Here is a 17945-nt window from a genome sequence, read left to right on the forward strand (position 1 = left end):
TCTGATACAGAAGCATTTGCTACATGCCATGTCTAATTCTAAACAGCAAGAACGACCAATCGCGTTTGAGTCTGGGCGACTTAAAGTTAAAAACAATAAATCTTATACCAAGGAGCTGCTTTCGATAAAGTATCCTCTTGTTATGATGGGGGTACTCCTACTTGCGGTTAAGCCAATTGTGATCTATTCAAATCATGCGCTGTTGCGCACAGACTAAATAATGGTTATCTTTTCATGCCAATGATACCTTCCAAGTAGGTTACAGAATTGTGGTGGGAATGCACTTTTGTGTCGTTCGAACTGTGAAGTGTCACATGTCACAATTGTGACTTTGCCAGCTGATGATGTGAGAGCTGGTCGCGATTCGTGTTTCTTTTCCAGAAAGTAGGTTCATGAGCTCAAATTCAGCTTTATCGAAGCGTTCGCTAGCACGTTTGCACTTTTATTCTAATACCGAGGCTTGCTGTGACTCTACACGTGGTCTTTTTCATGAAGATCCCATGTATAGAATACTGGACGAAGCACAAGGTGTAATCTAATCAAAAGAAAAAAACACTATTCAACGGCGCTATGTACTAAATATGAATATGTTTAGGTGAAAAGCACTTTCATGCGCAAGTGCAAATAATGGTTTAAACTTTCGCCCCATGCGTTTTCGACCAACCTGTCGGTTCCGGTAGAATGTTGGCAATCTGTAATTTTGGACTTTTTTGGTATTCGAGAAAGCGCTTGAACGATGGAATGCCTGAGAATCATAGCTTCTCTGCTGCTGTCAGCGATTCCGTTGCTGATGTAGTTTTAGTCAAGCTGTTCCTAAAAAAACGTTTTCCGCTCGCATAGCCATTGCATCGACATTAATAGCCATTGTATTTGCTTTACAGCATATTTTTGGCAGATGTATCCAAGGTGCTGGGCACCAAATTGGATATGTCATTACGCAAACAGAAGCTAGACGGAACGAGTCAATCGCATAGCGGCGGAGTTTCTCCTATGCTTTGTGCGGAGGGGTGGGATGATTTCTCTCATTGGTTTTGCTCTAAAGATGCAGTGCATGCTTTACCTCATTTAGTGAATGGTCTGTCTAACTCCCGTGATTTGTTGACATCTCGACAGTCATAGCGAGGGAGCTGTGGACTCGCCGACATCGGTCAGGCTACACTTTGTGGCAAATCAATGTTTTTATAACAAGGACATTGAGCTGTATGCGCCGAGTACGCGACGTTATAACAGAAAGCCAGAATGTGAAGCTACTTGCCAGCTCCAAAAGTAGGCAAAAAATCATAAAAAAGGGCTTGGGCATTTATTTTTCGTGGTTGTACGCTACCTAAACATGCATTATGTGCAATCAATAAAATTGAGGTGCGACTGCGATATATCAGACATTATACGGTCGAGCGAACAGGCTTACCATTTTAAACGGCTATAGCGTGTTACATGGGATCATCCGAGTTGTACCTTCATCGCACTCTTACGTAACAGTCAAATGGTATGTGCTCTGAGAAGACGGGTACCACCTTAACGAATCATTGTAAATGAGCTAATCTTTGTTATGGGGTATCGATACGGCTCTGGATCGCTAGGGGCGTCCTACATCACTAAGTGAGATGGCGTTTTATAAAAAACACATCATCACAGGTCCATGTCAGTAACAGTCGCACGTTAAGACTCTCAATTCGTCGGTACTCTCGATGAGCAATGTTGACCTTCGTCCATGTGAAACGGTCGGAGAGCCGGTGGGTCCTCTGTTACCAGTATTTGGTGAAGTGGAAAAGATCACTTTCTCCGAAAACTAATGAGCTTCATTCGGCAAATTTGCCCCGGCGCCATTGCTTCTTAATACCTGGTGAAGTCTCATTTGTTTTCTCTCGTGAGAAAATGCAGTATGGCCCAGAGCTGCGCGCTTCCTACTAGCAAGAGAGTTCAATACTGATATCGGTGGGTTATTGTGATAGCATTCTCGTGGAAACAAGCAGAGCCAATAACAGCACGACATGAGAAGATGAGCTTTCTCCTCGACGTCAACGTAGTGATTCGTCATCTGCGAAGACAAGCATAAAGAACGCCTGGTCACACGTCAACCTTGCTGAATTTGGCGAATAGAGCTGTCCGACGGGTAAGAAGATGCGTCATACACACCCAGTGCGCAAATACTGTGTAATACTATCGGTGCTTTCGTCAGCACGCAGAGAACACTCGAGGTGCAGCTCTCAGGGGGAGTGCAGATTTACTTGAATGCTGCTTCTCCAAGGGTAGACATTTTACCTGATAAATCGTGATGTGTTGGGTCAGAAATTATTTGCAGAGCGACTATCAACGCACTAGCTGGGCTCACTGAGCCAGGTCTAGCTCATTGGTGACGAGTTGGACGCCATCAAGAAAACTTCGACGTGGTGACAGAGCACCTTGCTATAAGGAACGGACATGAAGTGCAACATCCATGGAGAGGAAAGGCAAAACGAGCTGTTGAGCCGTATTTTTCACCCGATGGGAGCGGATTGTTAGATTAAATTTCGGCGAGTCGCTACGACCATCCTCACCATGACCGCTAGCTGGCATACGATTGTCACCCCGCGAAGCCTCGCATCTCTTAGATGCTTCTTTAGCTACACGAAAAAGCGTATGCAAGTATGCACGTGGGAAGAGGCACTGTAATGTGAAAGTGGCGAAGTAATTAACTTAGCACACTGTGGTTCGTGCAGTGACTCCGTCAAGAAAATTATGGGATTTATGGCAAGCAAAGTTTGTTAGTGAGCATAGTTAAACGTTTATTTAAAATAGACGTTGAAAGACTCCTCCTTCTCTGTGCGCTCGCTTAAAGTGGGCTCATTAAAGTCAAACTTTTCTCTCGCAGCGATCCCGAATCATCTAGTACCACTTCTTGTGCGCAGCAGCCTCGTTACACCTGATGCCGCTTTGTGTGCGCGCGAGGTGCGCAGCGACTCCGTCGCATCTGGTAGCACTTGTCTTAACCCCCTGCTGCGTATCTTACAAAGGGGAAGCTATGACTTAACAGGCGCGCGCTACACTGACCCACAGAAAATGAGTTTGTTCGTTTCACAATGAAGCGAGAACTAGGATCCTTGATGTACCTAAGTGCTTAGCTTACGCTCTCGATTAAAAATGACATCTATCATAGATTAGATCTGTCAAGACCAATACTTACCTATTGTCATGCATGATGTGTAAAGCAATTACCAAGAATTTTTCCTTTAAAGTCTCATGACCCTCATCCGCAAAGAATACCAAGTATGATACATCAAGATGTGTACAATTCAAAACATCAGATTTCTTTGAGTGCGACGTAAATTATGCGTCCCAACGATGCCGTGGCGCGTTGTGCCATATTTAATTCAATTTGTCCCAAAAAATTGCTGGGAGCGTTAGTCATCTATGTAATTGCCTTAAATTTGAATGCCAGATCCATCTATCAGGAATGTATACTTCACCGACTTGAAGGGACCAAACATGGGGAACATGGTCCACTATATCAGCTCTGCAAAAATGATATGCGTTTCTTCCAGAGCTAAAAAGTGTTGCGTATTGTCATCATCTGGTAGAAATAATCGGGTGAACGACAAACCTTAATGTGATACAACCGGGTGAGTATCATATCTACCAACGAAGTCAACGCTAAAATTTAGGATATATTCTGTTTCGGATAGCCTTTGCAGCTTTTGTCACGAGTATTAACGATTTAAAGGCGCATGGTACGCTCGTCGACAAGACCTTGGAGCCCTCGCGACAAGGTCACTCATGGCCAGTACCTTTTTGCGATCAATGTACAGGTTCATTGAAGAAAGTTGCATTAAGTAGTTAAGCTCAAATTAGGAGGGAGATGCTAGGATTTTTTCGGCGTTAGAAGTGGTTGGGATGGGTAATTAAAATTCAGCTTAAGGGCAGAGATGACCAAAGCGAACACTGGCTCATCATGCCGGTGGTAGTGCTTGATACTTGTGCTCATATGAACACCTAATTCTACTTTGAATCCCGTTAGAGTTTATTGCGCGACATTCTTTTTCGAAAAGCGCCGTATCTCGAAATTAGACACAAAAGCCAATCTACACCTCATACAGTAGACCGGTATCTCATGATATACTACTTTTGTTCTCCCTTGCTGTGAAGTAGCAGGAAGTTTTGAGATCCTGTTGGTTGAATGCTCATTCCGCAATATGTCCGGTCGAGGCAACAAGTATCAAGATTCTGAGCTAGTGATCGGGCGTCCACGACGTGGTCGTGGGCAAGGAAGCGCCAGAGGACGCGGACGTGGCGCGTCTACAGCGGCCGACCGTCCATCTGGTCCACCGCCCACCTCACGTGCTAATGTGCCACCTCCGGCACCGGTTCCATCCACTCCTATCTCTGGCGTTCAAACACTCGCTTCGGACTTGGAAGCAAAGGTGCGCGTCGTAGACGAGCCGAGTCTTGTGCAGCCGCTTGTGCGCACGCACTTTCCGCCCCGTCCAGGCTTTGGGAAGGCAGGGAAACCTGTAAAAGTTTATGCAAATTTGTTCAAGGTAAACTTTCGACTGGCAGGTGATTTGTATCATTATGATGTGATGATCGTCGACCGAAGTTTTGGCAACGATGGACCACCCAAAGCATTGGCAAATAAGATTATGACAGCATTGATGGCGGAACTAAAGCGTCAATTTCCTGATGTACTGTTGGTGTCAGACGCGCGCAAGAATATTTACTCGCCACGTCGTCTGCCCTTCCAGACGCAAACGTTCCAAAATCTCAAACTTGGCGATGACGGTGAAAAAGACAGAGAGTTTTCTGCTGTCGTCAAGGAAGCTGACCCTGTAGCCATTCGCATGCAACAACTAGATGAGCTCTTTGCTGGCAAATTGAACTATACGCCTTATGATGCAATACAAGCACTGGACGTGGCGCTACGACACTCAGCCTCGCAAAGATTCACGGTCGTTGGAAGAAATTTGTTCAGTGGCAATGGAGCCAAGTCAATTGGAGAAGGCGCTGAGCTCTGGTTTGGCTACTTTCAGAGCTTACGACCTACTCAAAATCGACTTGTAGTCAATCTGGACTTGGCAGCTACAGCCTTTGTAGAAGAAATGGATGTACTAGATTATCTCGTCAGCGCACTTAGCTTAAGAGATCTTCCAGCATCGCTAGCACAGCATCAAAACTCAGCTTTTAGCAGAGCCATTCGTGGTGTGAAGGTGAGCATTTTGCATCGTCCGGGAGTGAAGCGCAGCTACCGTGTCAATGGTTTGACCAAGACCAGTGCTCAAGACACGTACATTGAAATGGATGATGGACAGCGTCCCTCCGTTGCTCAATACTTCCAAAAGACGTACAATCTGCGACTTCGCTACCCAAAGTTACCGTGTCTTCACGTGGGTGCGCTTCAAAAAAAGAATTACCTGCCAATGGAAGTATGTCACGTCATAGCGGGGCAGAAATGCCCTCGAAAGGCAACGGACAACCAAGTGGCCAATATGATTAAATTTACGTGCACCCCACCAGATCAGCGCAAACGTGCGATCGAACAAAAGTTTCGCGAGGCTACTTTTGATACCGATCCAACGCTCAAAGCGTTTGGCCTGAATGTAGAGCCGCGCATGGTGGAGACAACTGGTCGCCAGCTCCCTCCACCCACGATCGAATACAGTGGAGGAGCTCGCGAAAATCCCCGCGATGGAGCGTGGAACATGCGCGGAAAAAAGTTTAACACGCCAGCACAGCTGACGTCGTGGGCTGTTATCAGTATGGCGGACGCTAGATATTGCAATCAGGCAAGCATTGAAACCTTTTTTAAAGCTGTGATGGCGCAGATGGGACAGCTTGGGATGCGGTGTCCAACAAAATTGCCACCAGTTCTCATGAAGCAACGCCGAGAGGATTCAGTGCGAGGTCTATTCCAGGCTGCAGTAAAGGCGGCTACCCAAACATTTCGTACTGCACCTCAGATAATTTGGATGATTAATCCAAGAATGGATGCACGAGCTTACGGAGAGCTAAAGCTCATGTCTGACAGTGAGACAGGGATGGGTATTCTATCTCAGTGCATGTTGTCTAAGCATATTTCAAAGTGCAGTCCACAGTACATCGCCAATATTCTGATGAAGGTGAACACAAAGCTAGGAGGAAAGAATGGCGTGATTAGTGGACCACTCCCGCGGGTATCAGAATCGCATACAATAATATTTGGTGCTGACGTGACTCATCCAGGTCCAATGGATAAAACTCGACCGTCAATTGCCGCTGTGACGGCATCAATGGACGCAAACTTTATTCGTCACGCATCGTCGATCCGCGTGCAAGGCCATCGCGTTGAGCAGATTGAGAATTTAAAGGATATGGTTGTTGAGCTGATGAAGCAGTTTTACCGGCAGATGCGTGGCAAGCCGGATCGAATCGTCTTTTATCGCGATGGTGTCAGTGAAGGACAGTTTCGCATGGTTTTGAACCATGAAGTGACAGCTATACGTGCAGCTTGTCAGAGTTTGGAAGTTGGATATCTGCCACCAATCACGTTCGTGATTGTGCAAAAGCGCCACCATACTCGGCTGTTTCCTGACAACCCTAAAGACGCTGATCGGAGCGGCAATGTAAAGGCAGGGACAGTTGTGGAGACTGGAATTTGCCACCCAATCGAGAATGATTTTTACTTGATGAGCCACGGTGGACTGCAAGGAACCAGTCGTCCCACTCACTACCACGTGCTGTTGAATGAAATTGGCTTTACAGCTGATGAGCTGCAAATCCTCACTTACAAATTATGCTATACATTTGCCCGTTGCACTCGTTCCGTGTCGATGGTCCCGTCTGCATATTATTCGCATCTCGTTGCTTTTCGTGCTCGTTTTTTCTTGGCTGAAGGCAGTGACACTGCCTCGACCGTTTCAGGCCTTGATGTGTCTTCAGCGGAAACGGATATGCGCATGTACAATCTGCACGATAGCATGAAAGGTGCAATGTACTTTGTATGAGCCAACAACGTCTGGGTGGATTGGAGAAGAGCGAGTTGTCATTTGTCTTGTTGCGAGTGGATAAGGAAGGGCTTAGTTAACTAATTGAACGTAGGTCGTAAACATATTAACGAATATGCACTTACCTTCCAAGTGAATGCGTCTCAAATGTAAAGATAATACGTAAAACTTATTTTATGTATATTGATTTTATTTATACCTATGGCAGGTGACCGGATCGGTTTGGAGCATTATACTTGATTTTTTTATTCCTTTTGTATAGAAGGTAGCAAAATGACATTAAATCAGGACAAATTTTACGTAAATTTCCTCTTTCAGAATTAAAGGGCTACGGAGTACCGTGAGATTGTTGAAAAGTCGGTGGTAAATATTGGCTGCTAGACACGCACATTCTAGATAATGACTATATGAGAAATAGTTAAACGTAATCTAGATGGAAGTGAACCTTGCTGTATGCCACTCATGAAATTGCAACAAATGAAGGAATTCGGTACCTTAAACGCCTCGGTGCTTCTGATCGAAGCGTAAGAACCAGCCTCCATTCATCTCTTAAAGCGAACTCTTTGCGCGAAAGTTTGCTACGCGCTGGATGCACGGTAACAATATTGGTCGGGCACTTCTGACGAGGGTAGAAGTGAAAAGTGAGGAATATATTAGCTGAATTCTACATGCACACTACACATTAACCGCAATAAACGCGCCCCCTCAAAGACACGCGCCTACGCCCGATCTGATTGATCTATATGTCTACGCCTCATTCGATTGGTCTCAATCGCGAAACCTAGTCAAAATCGTACCTTCGGCATTGTCGACTCGACGCATCCGTAAAGACCCACCTTTCGGTCACCTGCACGTATGCTGACTATCTCATTAATACCCAACACTCTTCCCTAGAGCCTCGGAGTTCTTGAATCACTCGATGTCGACGAGTACGATCGTTTCTCGTAGCTCCTTCATTCGTGGCGCCAGCAGCGAATTCGTCAGCAGGTCCGCGAGCATTTCAACGCTAGCAACATACTCAAACACCACGACACCCTTCTTGACACAGACTTGGATGAACTTTAGCTTGACGTCTACGTGCTTTGCGTTGGCCGAGCTCGTTTTGCTCTGCACTTGCACGATAGCCGCTTTTTGTCTATCGGTATGTCCATAGGCAACCTGATGGCGATGTTCAGCTCACCCAGTAGCTCTTTCACTTCGAGTAGCTCTTGTGTGTCCTCCGTTGCAGCGACGCACTCCACCTCTGTTATCGATAGTGCCACAGAACTCTGCTTCTTTCACTGCCACCATGATGCCGTCGTACCGTTCACTTGGACGACCGCCGCACTCAAAGACTTCCTGTCGTCCTTGTCAGCCGCAAAGATAGCGTCAGTGTATGAGCGCAGCCGCAGCGGTAGTCTCTTGGTCTTGTCTTGCAGAGCTGGCGCGATCGGGTGCCACTAAAGTACCGAAAGATACGCTTAGCGAGCTTCCAGCCCGCCATCGTTGGCGCATGCGCTCGACGTGTCGCTTAATGTTCAGCGAACATGATGCCCGGGTGCGTGAATCTCACGATCCACAGCAAAATTCCCAATAGTGATTGAGTTAGTAACCGTCGGTTCCACCGGTGTCGTCGCACGCTGAAGTAGCTTGGCCATATCAGCCTCTGCCGGAAGAGGAATCCATGTATGGTTTGTGCTGAGAACAAGTACTTGACGATGTTCTCAAGTATCAATGCAGGCGACGCGTTTGTTGCCATCATGAGAGCGTTCAACTACAGAAAGTGCTCATTCCACGATCGCAGTGGGTCCCTCTAGGCTCCGAACAGCTTCACTCCCTGTTTCGTCGAGAGCGTCCTCTTGAACGACAAGTGCATTTGGTCCATCACGAACCAAAGCATTGACTGTGTAGCCCACCAGCATATGATGAATTGATGGTAGAAGAGCTCGTCTTTACCACGTAGATGCTGACCGAAATTGTTCACCTTGTATCGTTCCGGCCAGGCTAGCCACACGCCTGCTCCGCCATCTCGATCTGCTCGAAAAAAAGCAGCGCCCACTGCTTGAATCCGCTCCCAAGTCCCTTGTAGACTCACTGCCGTCGAAATTATGCATGTAGATCTTCGCATCCTAGGCCGGCGGTACTCTTTCGCTGAGATGCAGCGGCGTGTGGTACGCTTGATACTGTGCAGCTGCAGCGGTGGTGGAGCCAGTCCATAAGGCATTGATGGTGCACCTCGCTCTTGATGCTCATTGCTAAGTCCACAATGTACGCCTGGCGTCTGCGCACCCATGCCGAATTTCTAGCGCCGATCTCATGCATTTGCATGCGATGTATACCCAGGCTGCCTCCTTGCTGCAATGCCTGACGGTACACGCTTTGACCAAGTCCGGCCTCATGTCTAGGCGGCTTAATCGGTACGCCCTGCTGTTGCATCCCAAGCGAGCCTTCGAAGCTGATGACCTTGGCCATGATCTTTGTCATCAGCTTCACGAGTCCTCCAAGGTCCGGTGCGACTTTCTCTTCGTGTAGCTCCTCGCCCACGAAAGGGGCGAGGGGGGCTCCGTAGCTGCGTTGTCCGTTGGAGGTAAAACCTATTAGTCGGGCACTTGTGCTGACGAAGGTAGAAGTGAAAAAAGAATAATATTCAAGAAGTTTTGGCTGGATTCTACATGCACACTACACGATAAACGCAAAGACATGCGGTCCCACAGAGCCGCGCACCTACGCCTGATCTAATGGGTCCTAATTTTTGCGCCTCATTTGATTTGCCTAGTAGAAAAACCTAGTCAAAGTCATACATTCAACATTATCGACTCGACGCATCCGTAAAGGCCCTCGGGGGTCTGGCTTTCGGTCCTCTGCACGTATGCTGGCTGTTCCATTAATATCAAACAAACAACGTTACAGTCAGTACATATGAGCTTTCGCTGCTAGTCTCACGCGCACCAACATAGTTTTTTATGACGTTCGATGATATAGCAATGATATTAGTTTGTTAAATATAAGGGAGCTGCTGTCGCATTTATTTGGGATCCTAGATGAAAAAGCCGTTTAAAAATAGCGAGATATATTTAATCCTGAATTCATAGCTCCTCAAATTGAGCTGTATTAAGAACTTGGTGCCTATGGTTATGTTGGTTCATGTTCCATGGGCAATCGTTGAGCTCAACCCCAATGAATTTCCAGCGCGTCTTACAAGTTGATATTCACCTCTGTGCAAGAGTGTCACCAGCGAACTTGTCGTCGACCCGCCAGTGAGTTTGAAATAGACCTTATCAACTATTGAATGGATCTAGATATCTTATTTGGATCCATAAGACGCTTTAATCGCTTCGTCGTTCGTTGTTTCGAAGAGGTACACAAAGGCTGAAAACGGTAGCCCCATGTGGAGTCTATTTTCCAGCTTAATCGTAAACTTTATTTTATCCGGTTTGTTGCTATACCACGACATGGTGATAAGTGACCCACCAAATTTGCTGTCTCTAGATCAAAGTGTGTCAGGATATCGACCTGCAACGTTGAGAAAAATGTTGTGTAACGCGCGAATTACCCTTGCCGATGAAACTGTAATAGAACTAATATATTTTTAATGTTGTGTACAAAACCCCTACAAATTTATGTAATGGTATCAAGTCGATACGCTAAAATTATGCAAATTCACGTTTTAATTGATGTGGTTGTGAATGTTCATAACACCAAAATATCAAAATTATTGAAAATTTAAAATCTTTGAAAGGTTGGTCGGAGGCAAAGTGGGCCGCGAGCCGCACGTCCAAAAGACGCTTTGATCAGAAAAAAGAAAGCAAATATATTAAGCTTCAGTCGAACTCAATGCATCCATAATATGTTTGCTTATGAATTAGCAGAGCAAGCAGTACGCGGAGGCTTTGAAGACTCCAGGCATAAAATCGATATGCATGCGTCTTGCGATGGGACACTGTTAAGACTTCAAGGTTATTCTTAAGTATCTAGAGCAGTCAGGATACTGGCTCATGCCTTCCGTGGCGTGGCTGGATCGCCACCAGCTATGACCACGCGCTTCTCGCCCGGTGAAGCGACAGGGGTGAGTCACGATTCTACCAGTACCAGAAACTGCAGATCAATCGACGCGGAAAAGGAATTGAAAATTCTTTGAGCTAATAGCAGATAGCAATCACACTTTTAAGTGCCTTGAGTATAGCTTGGAGCGCACAGGAGGCAGTGAGTTGGGTTCCTCAAAGTATATCTCTGTCGAAACGAGATTGACTGGCTGGTTTGTGGCTCCATGCTTGCATCGCTTGTGAAATAGTAAAACAGTCAGGAGCTATTGTCCTCTGAGCCAAGGCCGGTGAAGAGTGGAACCGACTTATTTCGCGCTTTAACGTACCAGAGCCGATAAAGTCATAGCAGGGGCAGGTTTGAAGTTGAAAGAGTGGTTCATCCTTGTCAGGTCGTCGGACTGCTGAGTCAAATATTTTTGTGTGTCGGGTCCGCTATACAGGGTGGAAAAGCTCCACGGGTATGACATGAGCATGATTTTTATAAACGTGGAAAGAAAGTGATTGAAGATGTCCTCGATGCTGTTGTTTACCCGCAATATTTTTATAGCCGCATATACTTTTGAGACAGTATTCCGGGGAAATATGTGCGACAAATTGCACAACAATTGAGTAACAGATAAGGCACTTTGGATACCAGAAGAGGGGCTGAGCTCATCATTCGCAATGGTTGAATCTCATTATTGGCCTATCTGGCATATTTTCGGTGATACAGAAAATTTAGTATTTGTACTCCAAGAAAATGACATTTTCCCCTTCAATTTTCTGTCAGCGACACCGTTACCGGCAGAGATACAGTCGAGCTGTTTTGACGGTGAGTGCTTTTTGCTAGCATTCTTTTTCTGTGGAAATCAGCTCAAAATTATACATAGACCGCACGTGTCTGCAGACTGTTCGTGAGAATTTTTTAAATGTACATCATTTTTGCTAAAATGATGTCAAAGTTCTAAAGCATTTGACATTTACATATTGCGATTAGATATTGTTGCCACGGTCTTGGGGACTGACGTACAAACTTTCGAAATAAATTAACTGATTTTAACACGACTTGTAACCTGGCTGATATCAGCATGTCGCTTAGTATTGACATCTCCTCCTACACCTAACCAGAATCATTTTACGAAAGCGTCAGGCAATACACAAATTTGCAAAAAAATAAGCGAGATCTGCAGAGGCATTAAAGCTTTAATTAAATTTGCAATTTCACACTCCTGCGACTTCTCTGCACATAAGCTTCAGTGGGGCATGACTAGCTCGCTCTGCCTGGCATCAATCTCTCGATGGTCGGTAATGAAAATGTTTGGATCAGCGCCAAATATATTGAGGACAATTTGCTTGCATATGCTTGGAAAATGCCAAATTTGTTTGCCTTCTCGCTATACTAGACACCATACGGTCGCAACCATATATATACTTTAGCCACACTTTTTTACCTCTTAAGCGGATGCGAGAACATCACGTGTTCTTTGTTTGCCTACTCAAACCATATCGCATTATCCTACCTCAATACGGACCTCGGAACTGTTTGAGATAAAGTAGCGACTTAACATACTTTAGCTGATCCCCTGTCAGGACATCGAATCAGTGATGAGCCACTTAGGTGCCTGGGGTCAATTAGTACTAATGTGGGTATGTAGGAGGGCGTTCAACAAAGGACGGATGTTCCTACGGATGCACGATAAGTCTCTCGAAGAGGTCTACGCGTTTGGAAGCCACCAAGGAGCAGGCCATGCGACAGCCGTCTGCACCGGTACTGCTTGATGAGCAAGGCAAAGCATGAATAGGTTTGTGGGGTGAGTACTTGAAAAAAAACAGAATCGATAGAGTAAAGATCTTCTTTTACTGGTTTTCTCCTGAGAATTTAAGCTGATATACCAGCAAAACAATTCTGGCGTCGCTGACAATTGCAATATCGGCCCACCTTGTGAAATCAATTCGACTGGGTTGTGCGGCGCCTCGTATTTCCACAAGATAGAAATCGCATTCTTGCGCTAGCTCGCAACATTGCGGTATTTATGTCGGTATAATCATGAGTACAAACATCGACACGAGCTGGAGGTGATGGCGAGAGCCCGCCGCGACGCCGACGCCGCGTTTCAAGATCACAATAGCAAGCTGTAATTGAGGTTTGTGGTGAACAGCATTTCTGCTGAAACCAGCCTCGGCCAGGCAAAATAGGCAAGACGAAAAGACTTCGTCATCCAATCTTCGAATGATATCCGCAATTGTTGCCTAGTCGCAGCATTGAAGCAGACATTGACTGACTTCGTGTCGCTGACTTGGCTGTAACAATACTCCTGATGACCTTGTGGCCTAAAGAGTCACAACACACCCTCAGATCGAAGTTCACGAACGTTTTTTGCTCCAAACCTGAACTGCAACCCTACGCATACACATGATCAATGGACGTTTTGCGGCGCGACAAGCGGGTCCTGTTGGATCGGGTTGATCAAACTCATAATCTTGACGTGATCGCTATTAGAAACTTAATCGAAAGTCGCGTTGATTTAGGTGCGTGTTGACAAAAACGTTACCAATTTTCAGCTATGTCCTGCTCATTTGTAACGACGCGAATCTCATCGCCATATCCGTAGCGATAACTCTTTCTTCCCTATGCCTTATGTAATGCATGGTGTTTGCAGCTGACACGAAAGAGCATCGGAACTCTAAGGTTGTTTCTTTCCTGGGGGTACTTCAATCATAAGGAGCACGGCAAAGCGTCGTGAAATTTGGAAAGACACATCGGGTGTGTCTGGCCTTGATGGCTCACTCAGACTGCTTTCAATCGAAAGGATAACGTTTGATTCATCGAATTAGGCCTTTATCACGACTGCCATAGTTGCAACTGCTCGAGCTGCAAATTTAAGGATACAGCTGAAGAAATAATGTTTGACTTGGTTTGTGCTCGTAGAGCTCACATTTGATAGAATCACGGGACAAAACGTTAATTGTAAACCCAACGGAATTACGTCTTGCGGCTGACCGAGTTACGGGATAGGTACCTTAATATGATGTACTTACACGTTAGTCTTTTTGTCCCTTGAACATAAGGCAAAGCTGAAAGGCATATCAGCTGGTATGTTGGTGGAGTATCGCAATCGAGTAAGAGTACATTACCCTGGGTGCGATACTAAATGGATAGCACCCTTGCAGCGGGGCTGCCGTAGCTCTTTGCTTAAAGGAAGCTAAGCTAAGGTCACCGATCTTACGTTTATTATAGGAACCAGTACGAGTGTAGCGGATCGCAATCCGCTACCTCGGAGAGTACTCACGACCTTAACCAAGGTAAAGACGCACTTTCGTTCGAAATTGAAACTGTATTTTATTGTTTCCATTGCAGCAGAGCCGCCAATATCTAAAACCAGAGGTTTTTTAATTATTGTAGTAAAACTCAATTGAAATATAATTAAAATGCATTACTACTCGCAGCCCTGCCACAAAGTGGCTTCTTGTTATGATGTAGCCACACCATTGTGTGATTACACCAACTTGTGTAATCGGTCAAACCATCTTGTGTGACCCGCTCTTTCATACAAGGGTGCGTGTAATCCCGTTACAACCCTAGTATCGGTCCAAACTCTGTCCGAGATCTGGGCCTGGTCGTGCATGATTCTTTCTGGTAAGAAGAAGACACTTCAAACTAAGCGTAGGTCAAATATTGTGAAATACACCCTTAGCAAGCCAAACGAGCACGTAAATGGTGCGTAGGACGAGAATCGTCCCATCTTCAAATCACTGCATCAGCAGACAAATTGTAAGGTTGCAGTTGAAGGATCGTTTGCATCGCGGGTCGGTGTCTAAAGTTGGCTCATCACATAGAAGTTCAGTTCGAGCTTAATAATTACTTTTGAAAGACGGTTTTTGTTTGACAAAAAGGTTTGTTAATATATGGATGGAGATTAGATACATGTTTCATTCATAAAAACGGAAAAATACAACAGCAATCAAAGTACACAATAAATTAATACCAGTAATCCACCCGAAAAAATGCTGCTCCACGTGGGTTTCGTGCAGACAGTATACCAGCGCTCGTGACAGTTTTCCAAGAATCTTTTGCAGATAGAGTTCTCTGTGAAATTAATGCTCTTTACGATGAAGCCTTACCACAGGAGCAAACACGTCGACATGTTTGATTGCAATAGCAGTCGTGCTACATGGTGTCTGACCTACCTAGCTATCCTTCTGCTAAGCTTGACCGGTTATAAGAAAGTGTGGCACCGTGAGCACAGTGCGAGATGCAATATAGTCATGCTTGTCTTGCCCTTAGAGCGCATCTGCCTCTTCCTGGTATGCAACTAGATTTGCACAATCGTTTGTTTTGGCTACGGCCTAACTGAGTTAGCAGTCCAGAACATTACATCACTGAGATATCTTTTGGAAAATGCATCGCAAGTCCACCTTATACAAAGCTGAGCAGCTCCAAACGTCAAGAGCCGTGTTAGCATAGCTTTATGCAATGATTGAAGCCATCCTCTCTGCGCAAAACTCGTTCCTACGTCATTTAAAACAATTAAATCAGCACCGCAGCAGCCAAAGCAGTTCCAGCAGAACTGATTAAATATGATTCCCCAGCCATGAAATCATAAACATATGAATGATCTCAAGCGATGAATATCACAAATCGAAAAGCAAGTAATTGTATTTTCAACAACAATCGTGCGGTAAGCTAATTCGAAAGCAGTGCTGGTCACATCATGGTTGGCACAAGCTTCGATATTGTTTCCAAAATTGAAGTGTCGGAGAGACACTGTGATAGTTCACCACGCCAGATTCTAACTTTAACGTTCGGGAACCGTATGAGAAACATAAACTTTTAAGGATTCCGTGCTAAGAAATGGACATTGAACGGAAACCATTACATCATCCTCATATACTATCAATTGACGAAAAACAAAGTAAGCTCACAACTGAGAGGCATTCAGCTTCGACTAAGCAAGTTTAGCAGAGGGTGTCGCCTATTTCAAAAGTGAATTATGTCACGCGCATTCGTCAACAATTTTCAAGATCAAAAGTACACTCACTAGTACAGCTGCGACAATTCAATTGAGCTAATAAAACTCAATTGCTCAGCATTGTTAAATCTCAATGTAACATTTTGCAACCGGTAATTCCTGAGGCCGCCCGATTTGTAGTTCAAACATGCCAGCCAGATAAAGAATAGACTATCAATACATCATTTCAGTGAAAAATATTGCATGCTCTCCAGAGAAATAGCTGTAATTAACACAAGGTTGCTATTCTCGCTATACTTACAAGCGAAACTTTGAGACGCGAATGAATTCGACGGGTCGCCAGCAAAGTTTGATCAAAAAATACAAAAACTCTAAAGCAAAAAGGCTTGGGATACGGATTTGGCGGCTGCGCATTTTCAATGAGAGACTATTCTACAATGTTTTATCTGAAGAGTGTGAATCTCGATGACGTCGGCAATTTCTTAAGACCCTCGATCAGCTATGTTAGCCCCCATCCATCGAGCACAGGCCTTGAGCAAGTATAATCCTTATGTTTGCGCAGAAATTAGTGATTTCGGACAAGTATTTGCTGGTTTGTCGAGGGTTATGATTTGAATCTGTGTAATTCATGGTAACAGTCGAACAGCTCATAACATTGTGAAATGATCCACGATTTCGAGATATTAAAGCATAATATAGACACCTCACCAGTAACTTCGTCAACGTGCTTAGCTGCTTGATATTTTGGATACGAGTTACAGCGTGTTTGAGGTACCAAAGTGCTTTGATTCGACCGCTAAGCGCACTAAAACTTTGGTCATGTTGTTGGAAGACCACTCCATAGGTCCATGGAGTTGCATTGGAATTTGGTTTCTTACGTGCGTCAGTTGAATTTGTCTTCACCTTATCTACCGGATTTCAATCAATACTTTGTCGTCACGACCGATCTACGCATAAGTTGATCTGTTAGATCTCTGTCGCAACTTCACGAGTGTCAAGGCTGCCGATAGCAAATTTTAGAGTGAAGATGGGTGAGCGAAAAACCCCTGATCAATAAACTTTTAGCCCCAAAACGTTTTTGGGTCGATGACGACACTTGGACAACACTTGGCACCTTAACAAACGATTCCGTTTGTCGGTGTCTCCTTCGTCTTTAACTTGCTACCAATATGCTCTGTAATATGAATATATGTTAGACTTGGCATTATTGCTTATGTCCTGTCGCACACGCTTGCTACTATATCGTTAAGAGGGAAGATTAACGAAGTACCGAGCAATAAGATCACCTTACAAGAACCGATTTTATCTATTTGACACTTGCAATAGAAATGAGAGGTATCAACTCGTCTGAAAGTCAACTGAGAGCCGCGACCAGCTTTGATATGACTTCGCAATATTGGAACTTCGTTACGTGAAAGCGGTCACATTAACATGACTCAATCCAGCGCAGCAAAACATTCTGCCCCATCTAGCTACTAATCAAAGGGGTCATACCGAGGTCACGATAAACGAGCAAGGTCGGCCTTTCAATGAAGTCAACATATTGAAGATCCACTTTTGTGGAAATTTACTTAATCGTCAAACCGATCTATCTTACTTTAAGGTAAATAAAATAGTTTGATAAATCGATACGAATTCTTTTTCAATATTCGTCATTTCCGTGTTATAATTCCTCAAATTTATTGCCGTGTCAAAACTCACAATGTTCGCTACACAGGAATTGTGGTGTATCTACACGCAGTCAGCTGCACAGTACTAGTGCTATTGACCAACCATGATGACGCCATTCGCGCTTATGTGCGATGCTGCAAGGCGTGTATGCGATCAAAGACGGCATATATTTCTGCTTTGTAGGAGTATAATCCAAATTTCGATGTTAGATACAACTTTTGATTAACTTCATCATGCATTCTTTTACTCGAACATAATGATGCGATCATGGTTGTATGAAGCAAACATCCGAAGCGATCTGTCAACATCCAGCGCATACAATGGCATGGACTATTCCCAGATCAGACCTC

The 17945-nt window shown here is 44.8% G+C and overlaps 2 protein-coding genes across 2 annotated transcripts; both read left to right on the forward strand.

The window, feature by feature from the left end:
• Nucleotides 1–4169: 4169 nt before the first annotated feature.
• PHALS_01904 (argonaute 1) lies at nt 4170–6953 on the forward strand (the record flags this gene model as incomplete). Its single annotated transcript, XM_024716384.1, has 1 exon — nt 4170–6953. One exon carries the CDS (start codon nt 4170–4172, stop codon nt 6951–6953), a length of 2784 nt encoding a protein of 927 aa, XP_024581988.1.
• A 3604-nt stretch (nt 6954–10557) lies between these two features.
• PHALS_01905 (uncharacterized protein) lies at nt 10558–10778 on the forward strand (the record flags this gene model as incomplete). Its single annotated transcript, XM_024716385.1, has 2 exons — nt 10558–10620; nt 10683–10778. The coding sequence occupies 2 exons, from the start codon at nt 10558–10560 to the stop codon at nt 10776–10778; spliced, it is 159 nt and encodes a 52-aa protein (XP_024581989.1).
• Between the last annotated feature and the right edge of the window lie 7167 nt (nt 10779–17945).

The sequence above is a fragment of the Plasmopara halstedii genome, assembly GCF_900000015.1.
Source record: "Plasmopara halstedii genome assembly, contig: Scaffold_1651, whole genome shotgun sequence".
Taxonomy (NCBI): domain Eukaryota; phylum Oomycota; class Peronosporomycetes; order Peronosporales; family Peronosporaceae; genus Plasmopara; species Plasmopara halstedii.